The sequence below is a fragment of the Stegastes partitus genome, unplaced genomic scaffold, assembly GCF_000690725.1.
Source record: "Stegastes partitus isolate 25-593 unplaced genomic scaffold, Stegastes_partitus-1.0.2 Scaffold38, whole genome shotgun sequence".
Classification (NCBI taxonomy): Eukaryota; Metazoa; Chordata; class Actinopteri; family Pomacentridae; genus Stegastes; species Stegastes partitus.
Window position 1 is genome coordinate 31,776 of NW_007577769.1, and position 18,867 is coordinate 50,642.

The 18,867-nt window shown below is 41.5% G+C and overlaps 3 protein-coding genes across 4 annotated transcripts; 2 read left to right on the top strand and 1 right to left on the bottom strand.

The window, feature by feature from the left end:
* The first annotated feature begins 581 nt into the window (after positions 1 to 581).
* ccdc137 (coiled-coil domain containing 137) lies at positions 582 to 4,535 on the top strand. 2 transcript variants are annotated; one of them, XM_008302914.1, is made up of 6 exons: positions 582 to 757; positions 984 to 1,150; positions 1,235 to 1,460; positions 1,757 to 1,839; positions 2,320 to 2,399; positions 2,492 to 4,535. In XM_008302914.1, exons 1-6 carry the CDS (start codon positions 687 to 689, stop codon positions 2,690 to 2,692), a joined length of 828 nt encoding a protein of 275 aa, XP_008301136.1. In that variant the 5' UTR covers positions 582 to 686; the 3' UTR covers positions 2,693 to 4,535. The 2 variants fall into 2 exon arrangements, with proteins under 2 accessions (XP_008301136.1, XP_008301145.1); XM_008302923.1 differs by having other exon boundaries at positions 2,495 to 4,535.
* A 2,015-nt stretch (positions 4,536 to 6,550) lies between these two features.
* On the bottom strand, positions 6,551 to 9,463 carry LOC103373117 (G-protein coupled receptor family C group 5 member C-like). The gene is made up of 3 exons (XM_008302935.1): positions 8,488 to 9,463; positions 7,026 to 7,129; positions 6,551 to 6,938 (listed from the first exon to the last, which is right to left on the bottom strand). Exons 1-3 carry the CDS (start codon positions 9,461 to 9,463, stop codon positions 6,840 to 6,842), a joined length of 1,179 nt encoding a protein of 392 aa, XP_008301157.1. The 3' UTR covers positions 6,551 to 6,839.
* A 639-nt stretch (positions 9,464 to 10,102) lies between these two features.
* Positions 10,103 to 18,375, top strand: btbd17b (BTB (POZ) domain containing 17b). The gene is made up of 5 exons (XM_008303507.1): positions 10,103 to 10,116; positions 14,923 to 15,041; positions 15,105 to 15,200; positions 16,629 to 16,914; positions 17,267 to 18,375. The coding sequence occupies exons 1-5, from the start codon at positions 10,103 to 10,105 to the stop codon at positions 18,339 to 18,341; spliced, it is 1,590 nt and encodes a 529-aa protein (XP_008301729.1). The 3' UTR covers positions 18,342 to 18,375.
* Positions 18,376 to 18,867: the final 492 nt, after the last annotated feature.

Sequence of the window (18,867 nt, forward strand, 5' to 3'; positions counted from 1 at the left end):
CTTTACAGTCTATGGTCTGGATCGTCAAATAAATAGTCCCAAAGCTGGTGTGTTGATGCCCTCTGGCGGGGGCAAGTGGGAGCAACAGTCCGTTTAACCAATTACGATGCTCATTACATTAAAGATCGTTTGTGGACAGTGCCTCACTCAGGCCAAAGTTTTTTTTTCTTTCTGAAAATGTGAGGCAAATTCAGTCAGTTATACGGAGGTCCCCTTCAAAGGGTACAAAAGTCTCAACATCAGGCTGTCACTTGAGTTGGAACTGCTCTTAAAGGTATTAAGAAACTTTGAAAGTGTGGATCTTGGAGAGCCTAAAGGTATATATCTTTTTTTCTCATGTGTGCACACAATTTTTATTGTGATCTACAAGAAAATAAGTCATGTCCCCAGGATGCAAAAACAAATCGCCCTGAGATCTAAACTGGGGAGGCCTGAGGGATCTTGATGGTCTTTTTTCATATGAGTTTTTAATGTATTTATAATTAAATTTTGCACAAAAATGCTTTCTATGCTCTTGGAAAACAAACCGCCAACAGCTTCAGTAGCCGATAAAAGCCCCAGAGTGAGACCTCCTGTCTTCTCCCTGCTCAGGCTGACGCTGGTGCTTAGAGGCTGCTGTGTGCACGCTGGCTGCTGCACGTGTCTCTTGTTTAGTTCGGTAATGTCCTGATACAAAGTGTTCAACTATGGCCAAGAATAAGAAGAACAACATGAACGAGTCCGGGAAGCAAGCAGGCAAAGCTGGACAACAGCCAAGGTAACGCCGAGAAGCTAACGTGTAAAAGGAAAGGTGCTACTTCAGCTAGCTAGCTAGCTAGCAACACGGGCTAGTTGTTATTAGTGACTTTGGAGCTCTCAGAGCCAGACTCAGCTCGTTAGAAGTGGTGAGGAAATGTGCCTGTCATCAAATGTATTCAAAAGCTTACCTTTATTCACCTTACCCATCGTTTCTGTACTGCTGTGTGTCTGAACTTTAATGACAGGAAGCTGAGAGGAGAGGGTAAAAATAAGAAGGCTAAACAAGAGGACAAAACCAAGAAGGCTAAACAAGAGGACCACCTCGAACACATCCCCTTCAAGCTCCGAGAGATAATCAAGAGCAAAGACAGGATGAAAACAGGATCCAAAAAGTCCAAAAAGCTAAAAGCGGGTGAGTATAGACACGTTTCTACATGACTTTGTATGCTGTTGTGATTTTGTTTCTAACTAGTAAAATAAACTCCTGCCTCTTTAGCCATTTTACACAACAGTAAGCCGGAGGATGCCCAGGACGGAGACATCCCTGTCCCACACTTCAAGAGGAAAAAGAAGGAGAGTGTGAAAGCATACTTGCAGCGAATGAACAATGAGGCAAAACACGTCCTCTTCCTCACCAAGAACCAAGTGGACAGAAAGCCGGAGCTGGATGCAGACAAACAAGAGAAACCTGCAGGCAAGGGCAAGTCTGACAAGAAGAAGGAGTGAGTACATGTTGACCTCCAGCCAAAGCCCAGCTTCATAAACACGTTGCTTGTGGCACACATATTTCCTTTTAAGTCTGAATGCACAAGTCTTTTCTTTTAAAACATGTTGAGACAATAATATGCAGCTTTTATAGTTTCCAAGATGCTTAACACTAAAGATAGAAATGATAAAACTCAGAATGCAGTTTGAATGACAGAAAAAAGTACAGTAAAGTAGTGGTACAATTGATTCTTGGATTATACATATAATACTTCCGTGTTTTGTTTTTTTTGTCTTTGTGCTCTTGCTACAGGCACGATAAATTGAGATTGCAGAAGCTTCATCAGAAAAAGTTGGACAGACAAGAGACCAAAATGGAGAAAGAGATGTTTGTAGGTAAGGCATGCATGTTTTTCTCTGGATTATTTTCCTTATCAAAGGATAAAAGGTAACCAGCAATTCAGCTGGATTGGCCAAAAATTGTGCTGCGTTTAAGTTTCATTGTGTTTCACAGTGTTTGCAACTGCAAGCAGACAGTTGTGGGTCAGATTTTGTCAGACAGGCGTATTGTTCTTGGGCCTTTCCAGTGAATTTTACACCAGCAGTATCAGGACAATATTTTCAAAAATAATTTGGAGTCTGTGAATTTGCTGTAGTTGTCAAAATGGCATTTGGGGGAAAGTCAGAAGACGAAGCAATTGGCACTGACAATTAACATCCCACAGTGTTCCTTCTCATGCTAGCATTGTCTTCAGCAGAAAAGCCAGTTGAGCTGCTCCAAAGGGCTAATAATTTAGAATTAAGGCAGCTGAACATGTCGAACTTAAATTATCATAAAGATATTTATGTACTCAAATGTTGCTTTTTGTTTTGTAGACACTGTTCCTTTTGGTGAAGTTTCAATGGCTCCACCATCTTTCAGCGCCAAACCCAGGAAAGCTCAGCTCAAACCTCAGGTAACCATGCTATGCAGTGAGTATATCACATCGCATCACTCCCAGTGTTAAGCGATTAACTGTGGCTTTTCTTGTCCATCTATATTCTCCAGAAGGCAGCAAAAGAGCTGCTTCTCAACTCTCTGCTGGGCCACACTGCAGCCTCCACAGCTAAGCCCTCCATGGCCAGACAGAGGATCATGGAGGAGGAGAGGCTGCGAGCAGTGGAGGCCTACCGTCTACTCAAGAAACAGAAACAGCAGCAGCATGAGGCCAGGACTGCTAATGTGGAAAAACTCAAGAACCCTCAGTGACTTCTAATGCCACTAAAGTGAAGGAACGATTACCGAGCTGCAGTCATCACCAGTGACTGCAGTGATGTTCACAAACTGACTTGATCATCACCGGCAGACTGTGTGTGTGTTATGAAATTTTGGAACTTTTGTGGGGAGCTTTCCACAAATGTGCTAGCAATCGGGGAAAGACACAAACATTTGTATTCACAAGTCACTGCATGAGGTAAGTAGCAAACCACATTCACCTGCTACTTGCGTGTTCATAAGAGGACAGGACATTTTCATGTTTCTCTTGAAGTGCCTTCTGAAACATGATCACACACAACTACGGGCAGGTAGCGTTTGATGACTACTCATCCCTGTAACTGTGTTGGATGTTCCGTGGCAAGCATTTACATTATGTAAATGTTGAATTTGGGATGTGATGGACATTAAAATTAGGGTTATGTCAAGGAAAAGAGAAACCCACCTGTGCTTCCACTAGATGGCAGTCCTTGTGTAGAAAGTTGGTTTTATGCTGTTAGTGTGGAGCAGACTGAACATCCCCAATAAAACGTATTGTTAGTGACACATCGTGCCATATTATACATGAAACTCTATTGCTGATTGATGTTTTGTTTTTTAACCACATGTCAGTCTCTATTCAATGAGTGTAAATGACAATTTACATACTAAATGTAAAGAAATTAGGGGGAAAAAAAAACGTATTTATTAGCTGTTGTTGATTATCGCACATGGTCCTCATCAGAAGACGGTTTTCCAAGTTGTCTCATTTTTCCTGATTTTCCCTTTTAATTAATATGAACTTTTTATTCATATTGCCTGAAAAACTGAAGTTGAACGTTCATTCTTGACTGGAGATAATGAGACAGCGACCTGTATAGCCACCACCTGGCTTGTTTAGTAGCTTTACAGAGTTTTCAGCCACATGTTCATCGTCTGATTGTGTTTTCCTGGCTGATGTTTTCAAGATCCCAAAAAAACTTTTACCTCAGCAACAAGAATAAACATCTGAAATTTTGGCAATTTTATTTTTTAAAATGGTCAGATCATATTTCCGTTTGTGCCTCTCGGAGAGCCTGAGTCTTGGGATAAATAAATCACATTAGCCTTGTTGAATGCGGAACACTTATTAGAGCCTGGCACAGCTATTTACTTTTGTAATCCCTAAAAGGTTTACCCTCATGAACAAGGCCTTTGTTACATATTGGTCTCTGAGACAAACCGTACCAATGCAGATGTGCTGTTTGACAACTTAATCATTCAAAGAAGCCTGCATCTATAAAACAAACATTATGTTGTTAATGTTTCTGCAATAGTGATCAACTGAACGATATCAGCAGATGGTATTACCTTGTAATAATCGTCTGGTCTGCGAGTTCAGTCATTTCTATTTAATCAGCCTGACTGGTAAAACCCTCAGTCTTTTTTTTTTTTCATCTGTGTTTGTCCTCTGAGGGTTGTCACAGTGACAAGGAAATGTATTAAGTGGGAACAGCTGCTGGTGATTGGGAGAGCTGACTCCCCTGAGCTCAGCACCTCCACCATTGGTCATGTAACCACCTGTCTGCAAGACATCGATTCAGACTATAGGGGCAAAGATGCTGCTTTTGACTTCAGCTCATGCAATAGACCAGGAGTTTCTATGTATTACACTCAAAATGTAATGAGAAATGCCTTTTCTGCAGAGTGACACCGTACCAGTTGCCCAGTATGAGATGAGCAACGCTCTGCTGGGACAGCCTCTGTTTTCTGTCAGTTTAAAGCTAACTGGGTCAGTGATCTTAATACTTACCAAGCAAAGAAGCAGGATTTATTGGAAATAAAAATAAATGATGTCTGAATTCTCTTTTTGTTTAAATCTGGATACAACTTTTCCTTTGTTTGCCATCAGCTTGTTTTCAAGGTGCACTGCCTACCTGCATGTGTTTTTGCAAAGGGATCAAAGGCTGAGGCATGACAAAACACAACCTCAACATTTGTGCACACGTCCTGTAGTACAATTCTGTGCTGTCTGATTTCCAGTTTGTGAGCAATTTCTTTTCTAAGCAAGTGCTCATGGCTGCTGTCAGTACAGGATGGTGGGACTAATTAGGAGAGAGCCGATTGTGCCTGCTGCTGCTGCTGCTAGGCAGCCACAGCTCACTTTGAAGCTCTTTAAAGTGTGTGTGTGTGTGTGTGTTTGACAAATTATATGTAAATGATTTTAAGAGAAGGAGGAGAACTCGGTGTTAGTCAAAACAGTTGTAAACGCTAATTTGTTTAAAACTTTTTTTTTTGTTTACATGGACTACATATGTAAGAACATGCACTCAGTAGTTATAGGATTACTACAGCCCTACATTTAAACAAAGCATGTCACATTGATTGTTAGATTTTGCTATTTGGGTCCAGCAACATCACAACAACATCAGTCAGTACCACCCAAAATAGTTTTCTTCTTCCTTGTAGCAGTATAAAGCCATAGATCACAGTAGGAGGGCCAGTCCCAGCATGCGGCACCTCCAGGTGAAACTTATGTAAATGACTGCTCGGTGCAGCGTGCGTGGTAATCGTTGTGACACTTCCTCTTTCAGTATCCCACATTGCTCTCCTTATGAGCTTTATTATCCAAAGAGCCAACAGCCGCACAGGATTTACATAACCTTTATAGGTTTAATAACTTATACCTTAACATAACATTACACTTTTAAAAATCCAAAATACTACAAAATCATATGGCTTTCAGAGAATCACAACATAATTTCACAAGTGAACAAAGCATGTTACGTAGTTTTGAACAAATAACAGGCAGCAGATTTCTGTGGATAAAAAGAATCGTATATAGTCACACTTTCGACTAAGTTTATTTTTACTTTACACTGCACACAACTGAGGCTAGTCTGTTATATAAATTCTCTGGATTGGATTCTTGTCTACTGTTTGTCCGTCATCAACCTACCTTTAGTAACGTGACCTAGAAGTTAAATACATTGCTTAACTTCGGATTTAGATTTTTAAAAAATCAGAACAACAAAAACAGAAAAGTTTTTGGTCTTTCTCATAGCTAGAAGGTAAGCAGAGCCACAACATAGCCTCAGGATTATTCCATCTCAAATCGTCCAACTCCTAGAACAAATTCTGCTCAACCATCTCTGATTGGCCTCATATTTTTATAGCTTATTAAAACACACACACATATATATGCTAGGTAGTTGTTACATTTTAGTTTGATAGAATAAGTAATTCCTGACATACCTTTTTTGTGTGGTGATGTGTGCCTAAAAATGAGACTTTTCTTGATCCTTCCATTTTCCATTCCAGTTCATTTCACCCATAATCACAGACGACTTGACCTGCTTGTCCGGTATTGCAGATTCTTAATAAGATTTCTAAATCTAAATCACCTAATATTTTCACAAATCCATCCCATCCATTATCAATACACCGCTTAATCCTCATTAGGGTCACGGGGGGCCTGGAGCATATCCCAGCCAACTTAGGGCGAAGGCAGGGGACACCCTGGACAGGTCACCAGTCCATCGCTGGGCCACACTTAGAGACAGACAACCAAGCACACCCACATTCACACCTACGGATAATTTAGAATCACCAATTAACCTCAGCATGTTTTTGGACCTTGTGGGAGGAAGCCGTAGAACCCAGAGAGAACCCACGCTGCACGGGGAGAACATGCAAACTCCACGCAGGGATGCGAACCGGCAACCTTCTTGCTGCGAGGCAACAGTGCTAACCAACTGCGCCACCTTGCAGCCCCTCATTTTAATTATCCTCATAAAAAAGTTTAAACTAAATCGGAGACAGCCGAGCAGAAGGCCCCTGATGATTTGAGATGGAATAAACCCGTTAGATGTCGTCCCATCTCCGCTGTTTGTCAGTTATTACAATCTTGTATGTGCAACACTTGGCCCTACAGTATCAGAGGAATGTAGTAAAAGAAGTAGTTTGTGAGAGGAACTTGGTCACATTACTACAAATTGCTGTAGATTCAATTGGTATTGCTATTTTAAGTATCTTGACAAGGAAGAGAAATTGTGACGTAAAACAGCTGATACTAGGAACTCTTGAGAACAAACCCCCAGTCGATATTTATTTCACTGCTGTAACAACCGAGTGTGTAGGTGACAAGGTGCTCTTGACTCAGTCTGCCAGCCTCTGACAGTCCTTATGGTGCTAAGGACTCAACTGAACGAGTCAGGGAGCTGCTACTTCCTGGATTCAGAGACGGGGGTGTTGTTCGAAGCATTATCGTGTCTTGGTCCATCTGTAGGAGCATGCATACAAGTGATTATTTCAGATGGGAGGTAAAGAGGAGCTGTTTCGTGGTGTAAAACAGCATTACCACACTCACCTTTGTCAGACCTTTGGCAATCAAGGCTAGTTCGGTGGGCTGGTATACACAACTTCGCAACTGACCATTGTAAGCCCCATATGGAGACACCGGCTTTGTTGGTACTGGTAAACAGATGGTGAGGGTAACAAAAAAAAAGGTCATTGTTTGGTTAATTATTAGATAACGTTTTTGGTTTTAGATCACACTTAGCATAAGGTCTATATCAAAATAGATATGAAAAACTGAAATATAACAAAGGATGCCTGGACAATCACACTGTAGTATCTATTATCCCCTTTAAATATGTGATAGTGTATGTACATGGTCACAGTATACACTGACAACAATATAAAGATGTGTGATAAATTAAAACAGAACTTGTGGCCCCTAAAGTGAGGGGTTCTGGTGGCTCTGGTTTGCTGTGGGAAGCATTTTGCTGACATGGTTTGGGTCCAACTTGTCCATGTGGTGGAAGAGGTCACTGCAAATCATTACAAAGTTGTTGCAATGCTCTCATACATGGAGCACAAGAGGTGACTGAATGGTTGGATGAAAATGATGTGAATCACATGCTATGGGCTTTGCAGTCACCAGATCTCAACTCAGTTTAACACCTATGGGAGATGTGTTGAACATTATCAAAACTACAAATGAGGGACTATTTTTTGGATAAAAGGTGTTGCATCACTCCAGCAGAATTCCAGAGACTAAGAGCATCAATGTCTTGGACCATTGAAGTTGTACTGGTGGTACAAGGCGGCCTTAACAAGACACTTTATTTGCCTTTATTTGTCGCCCCCTTCTTTATCTGCAGTAGGCTAACATTGGTTGATATACTCATTGAGGCCCTGCACTGAAAACCTGCTCAGTAAGCCTGTGTTTGGGGTGTACTGACAACATAAGTGCTGTTTCCAAGGAAATAAATGTCATCATTTACTGACTCGACTGCAATATGGTGTTTGTTGTTTTCAAGTAAGTGACAAATGTAATTGCATCTTGTCATAATATGAGCCAAAGGCACAACACAGAGTAAGCAGATGAGATTTCTGTTTCTCTAATAAGGAGACCCTGGATGAATAGAAACCATATCTTGAGGTTCTGAACAATGATTATATTGTTTTGTCCCTGCAGTAAACAGTCTGACCTCCATGCAACTTGCTATTCACGTGTATTTCGATAATATCCTCGGCCACAAGATCAAGACCATATTTAGAAGCTGACAAACAGCTACTTTGTCAGAAATAATAATCTATCAGTATCAAACTTTATCTTTTGATAAGGCGCCATAACAAGGTCTAGTGCCGCCACTATTGTCAGAAGTTTCCTTACATATTTATACATGCATCAATCCAATCTGCTTGGTTGATTCAGTTTGAGCTTTGATATTGAGAATTCAGCACCAATCTGATTAAGTTGAATGCAATTTCTCTTGTCATTGCTAGATTAGTATTGATAAACATTATAATGTGCTATGCTGTACCAGTTGGAGGCTCGTCCATAGAAAAGGCTTTGTTCTCCATGTACACGTTCTGCTGGGTTGGCTCCGGCTCCTTAATGATGGTGTCATACACCAGACTCCTGGCAGGGTAGACGTCCCCATCATGGGGCTGCTCCTGGTCAGGGTCCTCCTGTGTCAGCAAGCAGATTTCCGGGATTGTGTAGAGAAAGAGGAACACCCAGGCATTTGACACCATGCCTACAGCCAGAGTAGGATCATCCCAACTGGGACTCCCGACCACTTGGTTCCCGTGGATGTACATGACAATCCAAGTTACCCAGATAGCGATGGTGAGGAGCCCTGTGACTAGAATGAATGATCCATCTCGGCGCCACTGCTTATGTTTGTGTGTTAGTGAGGGTACGGCCATGAGCACTACAGCTAGCAGCAGAACCATGACATAGATGAGAGCCATCACAAAGTCCTGATTGGCAATGCTGCAGGAAATATCAGAGGCAATGAGCCCTCTGGGTGGGCTCCTGACCACAGTGATGATAAGCCATTCAGCATTGATGATCACCTCGACCAGCCAGAGACCCAGAGCTCCCAGGCATAGCATCCAGCTCCTCGGCCCCCGGCCTCTCCGTTGCAGCAGGGCAAGCCACAGCCCATGCATCACCAGGCAGGCGAGACACCCCGAGAACAGTACTCCAAACAGGAACCTTCGAGCAGCACAGCTGGTGGAGTGCCGGCCCACAATGAAGGCAAAAGTAAGTCCAAAGAGTCCCAATGTAAAGATTAAGATGCTGGCCTGCAGGGCCACCATAGCCTTTCTCTTTTTGTCTGTCACATATGGTAGGCAGGCCATGAGAATGACAAACAGGACAAAGGAAGTCACCACACCAGCGGCGGCAACGGCTTCCACCACAACCCCCCACACGGTGGTCAGGTCACACAGGTTGTAGTAGATGGAGCTGATGCTGGAGCCACATCCTTTTGGCGCGCTAGTAGGGTTCATTGCTTCACTGCAAATTTTTGTTTAAATTCTGCAAGAAAGAATATTGAGATTATTCAAACATGTATGCAAAGCTGTAGTTACGAATTGTACTATTTGCATCAGGAACTACTAAAACAAGACTAACTACTCACTTTGCATGCACCTGATGGCAAAATATATTTCCCTGGATCTTTTCTGTGCCACACCACAGTAAATGAGCAATAGCACACACATACTGTCACAACCCAGTGGAGTTTCACCACAAAACTGGTCTCAGTTGTGAGGAATCTGAATTTGTAATACAAATGCAACCTATTAAAATAGATTAATTTAAGTCACTGAAGAATCTATAATTGTGTCGCCTGCTTTAATTATTAAATGGAGTCATTCTACAGTGACTTTTAGTCACAGCTCAGCCTTGCCTTCCAGGACTATCCATCCAATTAGTAGAAGTGTTATTTCAACATTTCATCATGGGACATTATGAGTATTCCCACCCAGCACCCCTGCTCCAGCAGATGTAGTGCCGTCATTCAGCAATCAAATGTCATTTCATGAAAGAATAAATTGTATTATGCTATTCTAAGCTAAAGTGTAAAATATTTTATATTTTACAGATTTTTGTCAAATTACAGTAAATACTAAAATCACAGCAAATACATGTTAATTTACATGTTAACTTAAAAACGGACATAAAATCTAAATTAGAAATTGAATATGAATTTTAATTTGTTCTTTCATCATGTATGACTGTACAGCTGCACTATTTTTACGGTATTTAAATCATCATTTTACAGATTTTCTTAGTTTTGTTACATTACAGATAAAATTAAGTACAATTTTTTTTTTTTTTTTAAGTATTAGTTTGCAGATTAACCCTAAAAATAGGCCAAACATGTAAATATTGTCCACATCAAAAATCTGTATTTTTGCAACTGGATTTATTTATTTATTTCTTTGTTTAACAATGTATGACCGTATACTTACACTATTTTACATATTTAAATCAGCAAAAATATATAAAAAAATTTTACAAATATTTGCTGTAAAATGTATATTGAGGATTAAAAATTGTAAATATTTTTTTAACTCTTATTTTAAGGACTTTCCCTTTTATTGTTAAGTTATAGCTAATATCTAGTACAATCACAGGAGAAAAGTGTTCGTTTGCAGATGAACACAAGAAAACAGGCCAAAACTGCAAATAATCTGTCTTCTTACAAAGAACAAGAACAAGTTTCCACAAAGTTGAACTGTTTTCCTTCACTTAAATCATCTCAATAATGTTATTATCTTACATTTTCAAAATTTTTGAAATTACAGTAGTTCATTTCTTTTTCTTTCTTTTTTTGTTGTTGTTGTTTTGCAGACAGTGTACATGCTAGTTTTACAATAAAATGGCTCACTGTCACAACAAAAACTGTTGGGATCAGGACGATGAGGTTTACATTATGCTCACTATGACCTAAACAACAGACACAGTGAGACAGAAGGTGTAATTTCTGCAGTTTTAGTGTGATGTGAGCGATCAAGGCTGTGGAGGTTTCTTACCGGCACTGACTCTGACAGCAGCTCTGGCCACGTCTTCAACAGGTGATCAGTTAGATTTTCTTCGCTGAGGATAACAGACTTAAGTGACCAAAGTTGCTTGGCTTGATTTGCGTTTTACCAACCTCCTAGCCGATGAGTCGATGAAGTGCCTACTTATTTGGATCCACCAGTTTGTTGGAGGGTTTTTTTTCCGGACAGGATCCACTTTTCCTTCTCTGTTATTCATCCATGTCGGAGTCAGTTCAGTCCTATCAGAGTAGCTGGTCCCTCGGCTATAAATGTAATAGCCTGCTTTTTCTAAACACTCAGCTCAAAGCGCTCTGCCCCTTTCTCCAACCTCGGTGGTGTCTGCAGCTTTGCATATTCTGTGAGATTAGCGCCCGGCCTACTTATTTGTTTCAGGCAGCTTACATCCAAACAAAGGGGCCACTCACCTCTCCAGCGAGATATATGGGCCCTGCACTTGTATTCAGAGTGTGCACCATGGTCTGACCTGGGACCTGTTAGACATGCAAGGACACTGATAATTGATGATGAATGACTTTCACTGGTTCAGTGATTACATCTTAAGGTGCTTTTGAAATACACAATGATCAGCTGCAGCAGGCTGCTTCTTCTTTTATTTCTTCCCCCAACTTTGCAGAAGTCTCACATAAAGTTTAAGAATAATCCTGTTTTAATGCAAGACATTAAGCACGCCCTTAAGAATTAAATGAATGATGAGCATCTGCAATCAATTCATAATTGCTGGCTCTCTTCTACAGATTTCAGAGCCAGCCGTCATGAACAGGAGACTGAGCATCCAGTTAGCAGAGCCACCTGGTGGAAAACACTGTTGCAGGAGAGGCTGAGTCCTGTGTTTTTTTTTCAAGTTAAACGCAGTCAAATTAGATTATGCAACAAAATAGATGCTGTTATTGATCTTTTGCAGGACATGTCACTTAATAATCATATGAGAAATAAGAACATTAACTAAAGCTACTGATTTGAAGCTTTTAGATCGTCTCTTTTCTTTTAACTGAATAGATATTTACACATCTGATCATTTCTGAATTACTGAGGTAAATAGAAAACAATGGATCAATGCTTATATTTTTATCAACCCTAAAGTGGAAATGATGCAACTTTATGTAATATTTTTGTGTTTTGCACTATTGACTGTGTGTAGATGTGTCAACACAATAGTTTACTGTCAGATTAGAATAACAGCAGAATTTGGTCTCCAGAGGGAAACGAAGATTATTTTTAACTCCGTCTTTTGCTTCTTTTTTTTTTCTTCATGCTCTTCATTTGTTTGTGATTTCGTTTGTTTTTATTAACAAAGCCACAAACTGTCTCTTACTTGAGTAAATGTAAAAATGTGAGCATGTTTTCAGTGACTTTTGGTTGCTTTCTTTCTTCTTCTTTTTTTTTTTAGAAATTGATCGTACAAGTTGCCGTCCTGTTTAGCTTCGGTTTAGGTTTTTATACTATTTTAATTTGTTTTACAAATGGATTTTAAAAGTCTTTATCCTGTTTTGCTTTTTGCACAGATTTTTTCCTGTGACTGATAACAAGTCTGGCGCTTTGGTAACTTTTAAACATGCTTCATAAATGAACCTGCTTTGATTTGATTTGATTTGATTTGAATCAGAACAAAAGCTGTGCCACAAATGAATACTTGCTAAATGGGATCTACCTAATATTCCATCACTGACATTCACTGGCACATCGCTTATGCACTTGTGATGTTTAGAGGAATAATCTGTAGTTAGAATTCAGTGTGAGACAAAATAGAATGCAACATTTTTTTCATATTTCATGACGTTTTATGCTCCCTTTGCTTTTCCTTAGAAACATTTTGCACATTTGCATGCATGTATGTGCCATACATATGTCGTGCATTTCGAGTTTCGGAGACCTGGCTAACTGGTGCATCCCCTTTGGGTCCAACACAAGAGTAAGGTCATGCAGGACACCTTCCTGAAGCTAGCTCTGGCATTCAGCCTGCACTAAACGTACTGTTTATACTGCGTGATGGAGCCCCCTGTGGTGCATTGATTCTTCAATGGATCTCATCCCGAGGGGTGCTCTCACAAACCCAGCAGCTTGTCAATCCATCCCTTTGCATTGCGGTCCTGTTAGATTCTTAATAGGAAGTTAAATCAAAGGAGAAAGCAATGTGACCTGAATGAAGGACATGTCCTTTTCAGATGCACGCACAACGAGAGCTTTGGGTTTACTCTGTTGTAGCTAACAGTGGCCTTAATTGTGCTAGCATGAGGCAATTCATTGAACTGGTAAACCAATCTAAACCCAAATATAGAAAATGCTATTCTATATATTCAGGTAGATCAGCATGTGGACACCAGTCTCATTGTTATTCATCCATATACACTCATGAATGTTATTTATGTGCATCTCTGTCCGCCGTCTCACACAGATATTGCACAGAAAGAAGATGCCACCACATCCTGTGCCTTGTCTTGTCCACTTTGTTGCAGCAGGCTTCATTAGGGCGCCTCAGCAGCACTGCTCTCCTTCGAGAATGTGTCAGGTTATTCATAGCTGTGGCTCAGGTTGGGGTCTCACAGGACATCTCTTCTCCTGCATGTTTTTTTTTTCTCAGCCTGGCAGCCTTCAGGGCTTCACCACAACCTATTTCCCCCAAAATGATGTCTTTCCCTGTCTTTCTCAAAGTAGGTAGATTGCGATCTATTTTAAACACGTTCATCACATTGCTCCATGCTAGTCTAAATACTGTGAGCGTACTAATGGCCAAGTCAGATGCATTGATTTTTTTTTTTTTTTTTTTACAGTATCAGATCTATACCTACTTTATAATTTGAAGAAGATTTTAACAGGGATCTCAGTATTGACTGACCCGTCTCTGCCTGACAGATCAATGGTAGCCGAGTGGTAAATAAAGGCTAATTTCTATGGTACTGTAAACATCTAATTGAGCCCCTGAGGCTATGACCACGAGCATTATGTGCTGTTGTCATGGCTGCTGTTTCACTTTGAAACACACTTTTGTTGTATCCCAGTTACTGTATGCTATTCTAGGATGTTGGATTCTCTTGTGTCATGTGGCTGTAGACCCCACTTTGAGTCATTATATCAGTTTATATTGATTATTATAGCTTGGAGGTTAGTATGTTCCCTGCAAGTGGCAGACCATTAACTCCACATCCTGCTGGAAATCGTATCGCACACATTTATTAAGGTCCTTCGCACTGTGCAAGGTTTGTGATGCAAAAGAGTGTACCTAAAAATAGCTTTACATTTACTCAACGACGCATTAGGAAATCACATTTAAGCTTATTTTACATGGATGTTATCTAAATATGTTTATTTTGACATCAGTAAACTCTGTGGGGCTACATAAAATCCTGATTGGCACTTGAGTTTGACGGACAAAGCTAGCCTCACATTGATGAGCAGACCCAGCACCAATGAAATTATCTTCACATTAGTGAGATTAACATGCCATCAAGTAAATAATTGCACTCAGCTGAAAAACTGCCCTATAAATGAATTATGAAATTTGATTGACTGCAGTTGGTCACACATATTAGAGTCTCAATTACTCTTGGGAGATTGTCTCAATGGCAACCAGTGGCAATTAACTGACTAATTATATGGCGCTGATTGTACTTAACTTAGGTGTCACAAACCAAAAAAAAATCAGCGCAGAGCTCTGCTGCATTTTGAGTTCCATTAAAATGTGAAACTGTGTTATTATTGATTCTTAATAGTGCCTAACCTCCACTGACTTTTAAAGTAAAAAAACATTAAGCTGAGTCCTTGGCTGGCCCGGTGCCACTGATCAATGCCATGTAACATCCAAAAGGGAGAAATTCAAAATCAAAGCTGTCGCTATAGCAACGCCCCTGCCAGATTCCACCAATCAATGGAGTCTGTGGGGTTGTGAGATGCGCCAGGGAAAGGCCAGCGTCCTACATAAAGAGTCCAGGACAGGGAGCCGGGCAGCACACGGGGCAACACACCTTTCTGCACGCATACGACAAAGGCACCAGCAGCAAGAAGAAGGGTCAGGAGAAGAGTGGCAAACAGAAAGGAAGACAAGGGGGAAAGGACAAAGGAAGAGAAGCAGGGAATAACTGAGAAGATATGGTACGCTCATGTGAACAAGAGATTCCTGCCTGGGTCTATGTGGGCACCCTGCTCTTCTTCATCCACTTCCACTCTGTCACAGTTAGCGGAGGTAAGATTTCAAATGATATTAGTAGTAAAAAAAATTTTGCTACTAAAGATTATTTTTTACTTTTACATCTTTCCTTAAAATCCTGTGTTTTAAGGGAAGCTGTATTGTTCTATTTCAGTCCAGCTTCCCCCATGCCGTTAGTGGGTGGTAGGGCACAGCATGAATGTGTGGCTCGTGCCCAGCCTCAGGGCAAAAGATGGGTATTTATCTGTTCCACTCATCCCGTCCTCATCTGTTTGTCTGCTGGGTGCAGGGAAAGACGGGCAAGTCCATTTGCTGCTTGGCTTTCTTCCAGCTCAGTAATACAGCACAGTACAAGTGCTGGGGGAAAGCTTTTTCTTACTCCTTAAAAGAAAATCTGACTTTGATTTTGACTCAGCCACTGAAGGCCACATAACGCTGCTGTTAGATTGGACTCATTCAATCTTTTATATTATAAGGGATATGTACAAAATGTTTTATGTAATGTTTTCAGCTCCTCTGAGCTTGCTGAAATATTCTTTATTTCTAAGTTTTCCTTGTCTATGCTTTGATTTGAATATCTTAGATGTTGTCTTTATTCAAACAGAATCTGACAAAAAGTGTTACAAATTGAAATACAAGATACAATATATACGTTTTCCCCCTGTTACAGTGAGTTTGGTGATTTTTCAATTGGGAACACTGTGCCAGAATCATTTGTCAATACACCCCCTATACACTCCTCTGTGCTAAGCTGGCCCAGGGTGCTGGCTGGCTAATTGGAAAAAGGTTACTTTGAAGTGGGGGCACTTGATTGTGGTGGAGAAATGAAGACTGTGCGGCATCCCAGGGAGCCAAGTGCGCTCCCCCTGTGTCTCATTAAACCCCTAGTACCAGGCCAACAAGGCTGCTGATGGCTGTGGCAGAGCAGAATGGAAACAGCGACTTGCCGTGCTGAGTCTTTCATGTGTGATTCTCTAGTACGTGCCACTTGTAGTTATGCTCGAGAGGGCCCATAGAAGCAGCCATCTGCAATGGCGCTGCAAACTCAGGATTCTTTTCTGTGCACCTGGTATCTGAGGTTTTCTGAGTCAGCCACCTGGCTTGATGCTCTTTTTCCTCTATTAATTGATAGCAGAAGAAGACAAGGAAGTGCAAGATGGCCTTTTTTTTTTTTTTATATCCCTAACACATACTCTCAGTTGTGGTTCAGATGGAGGGTTTGGATGTGATTTTCCAGTTCTTGCTGTGTCAAATGTGATTAAAGCTGTAGAAAAAAAGGTGCACATGAAAAGCAGCGTGAGGTTGAACACAGAGAATGCGACTGAATATGAGGTACTATCCAAATTCAGGCGTGAATGAAATGATCATAAAATTTTCTAAAGCAATTTTTTTTTTCCTGCATCTAAATAGAGACGGTTGTGTTTCTGACAAGTCTCCACCATCTTGCACTATTTTTTCCCTCAGCTGCCCTGAAGCCAGAGGCAGCAACAGACAATGTTGCGACGGTGCTCAACCACTCCATGAGTTTGGTGAATCGTATGGAGACGCTGCTAACAATGGGTAACGGCAGCGATGTGACTCTCCGGGTGCAGACCATCAACACAGACGAGGTGAAGGTGATCCAGGCCCACAGCTTGGTTCTCACCCTGCAGAGTGACGTGTTTGAGGAACTGCTGCTCACCCGCAACAGCAGCGCTTTGGTTTTGAGGGAGACGCCCGAGTGTGCAGCTGTCTTCGACAAGTTTGTCAGGTGAGACTGACTGTAGGATGTAACCATTTGTTTCCAGTTAATTGCTCAAATCAAACGAACGCATTCATGAAACTTTGAAGCTGGTTTAAGTTGCTGTTGTGTTTTCACCAAGTCAAAAGTTGGAGACCTCCACTCTCCATTATGCCTCTTTCCGTTCTATTTGGAGAAGTGAAAAGCTCCATCTTGTGAAATATTCTAAAATTACACTTGCTGTTTGAGGCTTACAGTCTAAAAGCAGAGAGTGTGGGCTTTTCAGTGACTCAAATGTGAGGAGAAAAAGCACTCAGGATATAGTATGCCTTGCAGAAATATTGTTCTATCTAACAATGCTTTCAAAAATTTTCTATTGCAGGTATCTGTACTGTGGTGATATCTCAGTGCGGCTAGATCAGGCTATTTCTCTGCATAAGCTGGCCAGCAAGTATCATGTGTGGGGCTTGCAGCAGGGTTTGACCCAGTATATGACTCAACATCTCTCCAGTGATTCACCTACAGGCCATGTAGTTGGTTGGTACAACTATGCACTACAAATTGGAGACATGACCCTTCGGGACAGCTGTCTGCAGTACCTGTCCTGGAACCTGTCTTCGGTGCTGCAGAGCGGAGAATGGGGCTCTATCAGTGAAGACCTGCTCCTCTCCTTGCTCCAGCGCTCTGACCTCATTCTGCAAAGTGAGCTGGAGCTCTACGAGGCACTGGAGGGCTGGATTAGCCAGAACCAGCCTGTCAGTACGACGGTGGAGAGCGCCCTCAGGGCTGTTCGATACGGCATGATCCCCCCTCAGCACCTCTTCCGTCTTCAGAAGCAATCAGCCCTGATGCAGAAGTATTACGAGACGATCCGTGATCTTCTCTATCTGGCTTTCCAATTCCACTCTGCCTCACCTATACAACTGGCCAAGTACTTTGATGTCAACTGCAGCATTTTCACTCCCCGTAACTACCTGTCCTCCTCCTGGGGTTCCCCTTGGGTCATCAATAACCCCACCCGTGATGACCGCAGTTTCAGCTTCCAGACCCAGCTTGGGCCCAGCGGTCATGACTCCAGTAAGAGAGTGACCTGGAACGCCCTGTTCTCCCCTCGCTGGCTCCCCCTCAGCGCCAGGTCCACCTACACTGAACTGGGTGCCATGCAGCCCACCCGCACAGAGGGAGGCCGACCTCGCATTATTGTTACACCGGCCACTTCCAGCCCAGACTTTGCTGGTGTGAGTTTCCAGAAGACGGTAATTGTGATGGCAAGACAGCAAGGAAAAGTGGTGGTTCGCCATGTCTACAACTTCCACCAAAGTACAGAGGAAGCCGGGGATTTCCTGGTGGATGCCGACCTGCAGCGCCGTGCATCAGAATATCTAATTGACAGCTCCCTCTATCTGCACATTGTAATAAAACCTCTCTACCATACCCTCCTTGTTGCCAGGAAGTAAAAGCAGGAATTTGCTGTGGCCTCACCATCGGTTATCCACCCACACAATCACATGCACATATTCCAAAGTACACACATATCACAGCACATGTGTATGTGTCAGGTCTGCGCCATCTCCATTGTTGATTAGTTTCTGCAATTTCTTGTCTTCCAACTATTTAGCAAGGAGGTATCTGGTAAAATAAAGGACTCACAACTTAACAGCTCAGCAGTAATTATCACAGTAATGATGGTGGGTTTTTCAGTATTTCATGCATACTAAGAAAAAAAAAACAACAATTCACTGTACTGTATTTGTTCAGGTATTTTATAGTGTGGCAGTTTTTCCCTTGAGTTTATTAAATCTATGTGATGGTTAATGTTGTTTGCATAGGTGCTATCAATGTTTTGCTTTGAAATAAACTGTTATTGCTATTAATTCCTCTTTCCTCTTTAAGCAGTAAAATTTAGATTCTTAGTTCATAGCACTTGTCATACACTTATACATCTGTTTGAAAGTTACATACCATTATGTGTAAACTGAAGAG

What these genes read in the sequence shown, in the direction of transcription:
- ccdc137 (XM_008302914.1), top strand. Translation starts at nt 687, where the DNA reads ATGGCCAAGAATAAGAAGAACAACATGAACGAGTCCGGGAAGCAAGCA. An exon ending in GTCCAAAAAGCTAAAAGCGG is followed by an intron (nt 1,151 to 1,234) that starts GTGAGTATAGAC and finishes CTGCCTCTTTAG; the next exon opens with CCATTTTACACAACAGTAAG. An exon ending in AAGTCTGACAAGAAGAAGGA is followed by an intron (nt 1,461 to 1,756) that starts GTGAGTACATGT and finishes CTCTTGCTACAG; the next exon opens with GCACGATAAATTGAGATTGC.
- LOC103373117 (XM_008302935.1), bottom strand. Translation starts at nt 9,463, where the DNA reads ATGAACCCTACTAGCGCGCCAAAAGGATGTGGCTCCAGCATCAGCTCC. An exon ending in TATGGACGAGCCTCCAACTG is followed by an intron (nt 7,130 to 8,487) that starts GTACAGCATAGC and finishes TCTGTTTACCAG; the next exon opens with TACCAACAAAGCCGGTGTCT. An exon ending in TTGCCAAAGGTCTGACAAAG is followed by an intron (nt 6,939 to 7,025) that starts GTGAGTGTGGTA and finishes ATGCTCCTACAG; the next exon opens with ATGGACCAAGACACGATAAT.
- btbd17b (XM_008303507.1), top strand. An exon ending in CTCTGTCACAGTTAGCGGAG is followed by an intron (nt 15,201 to 16,628) that starts GTAAGATTTCAA and finishes TTTTTCCCTCAG; the next exon opens with CTGCCCTGAAGCCAGAGGCA. An exon ending in GTCTTCGACAAGTTTGTCAG is followed by an intron (nt 16,915 to 17,266) that starts GTGAGACTGACT and finishes TTTCTATTGCAG; the next exon opens with GTATCTGTACTGTGGTGATA.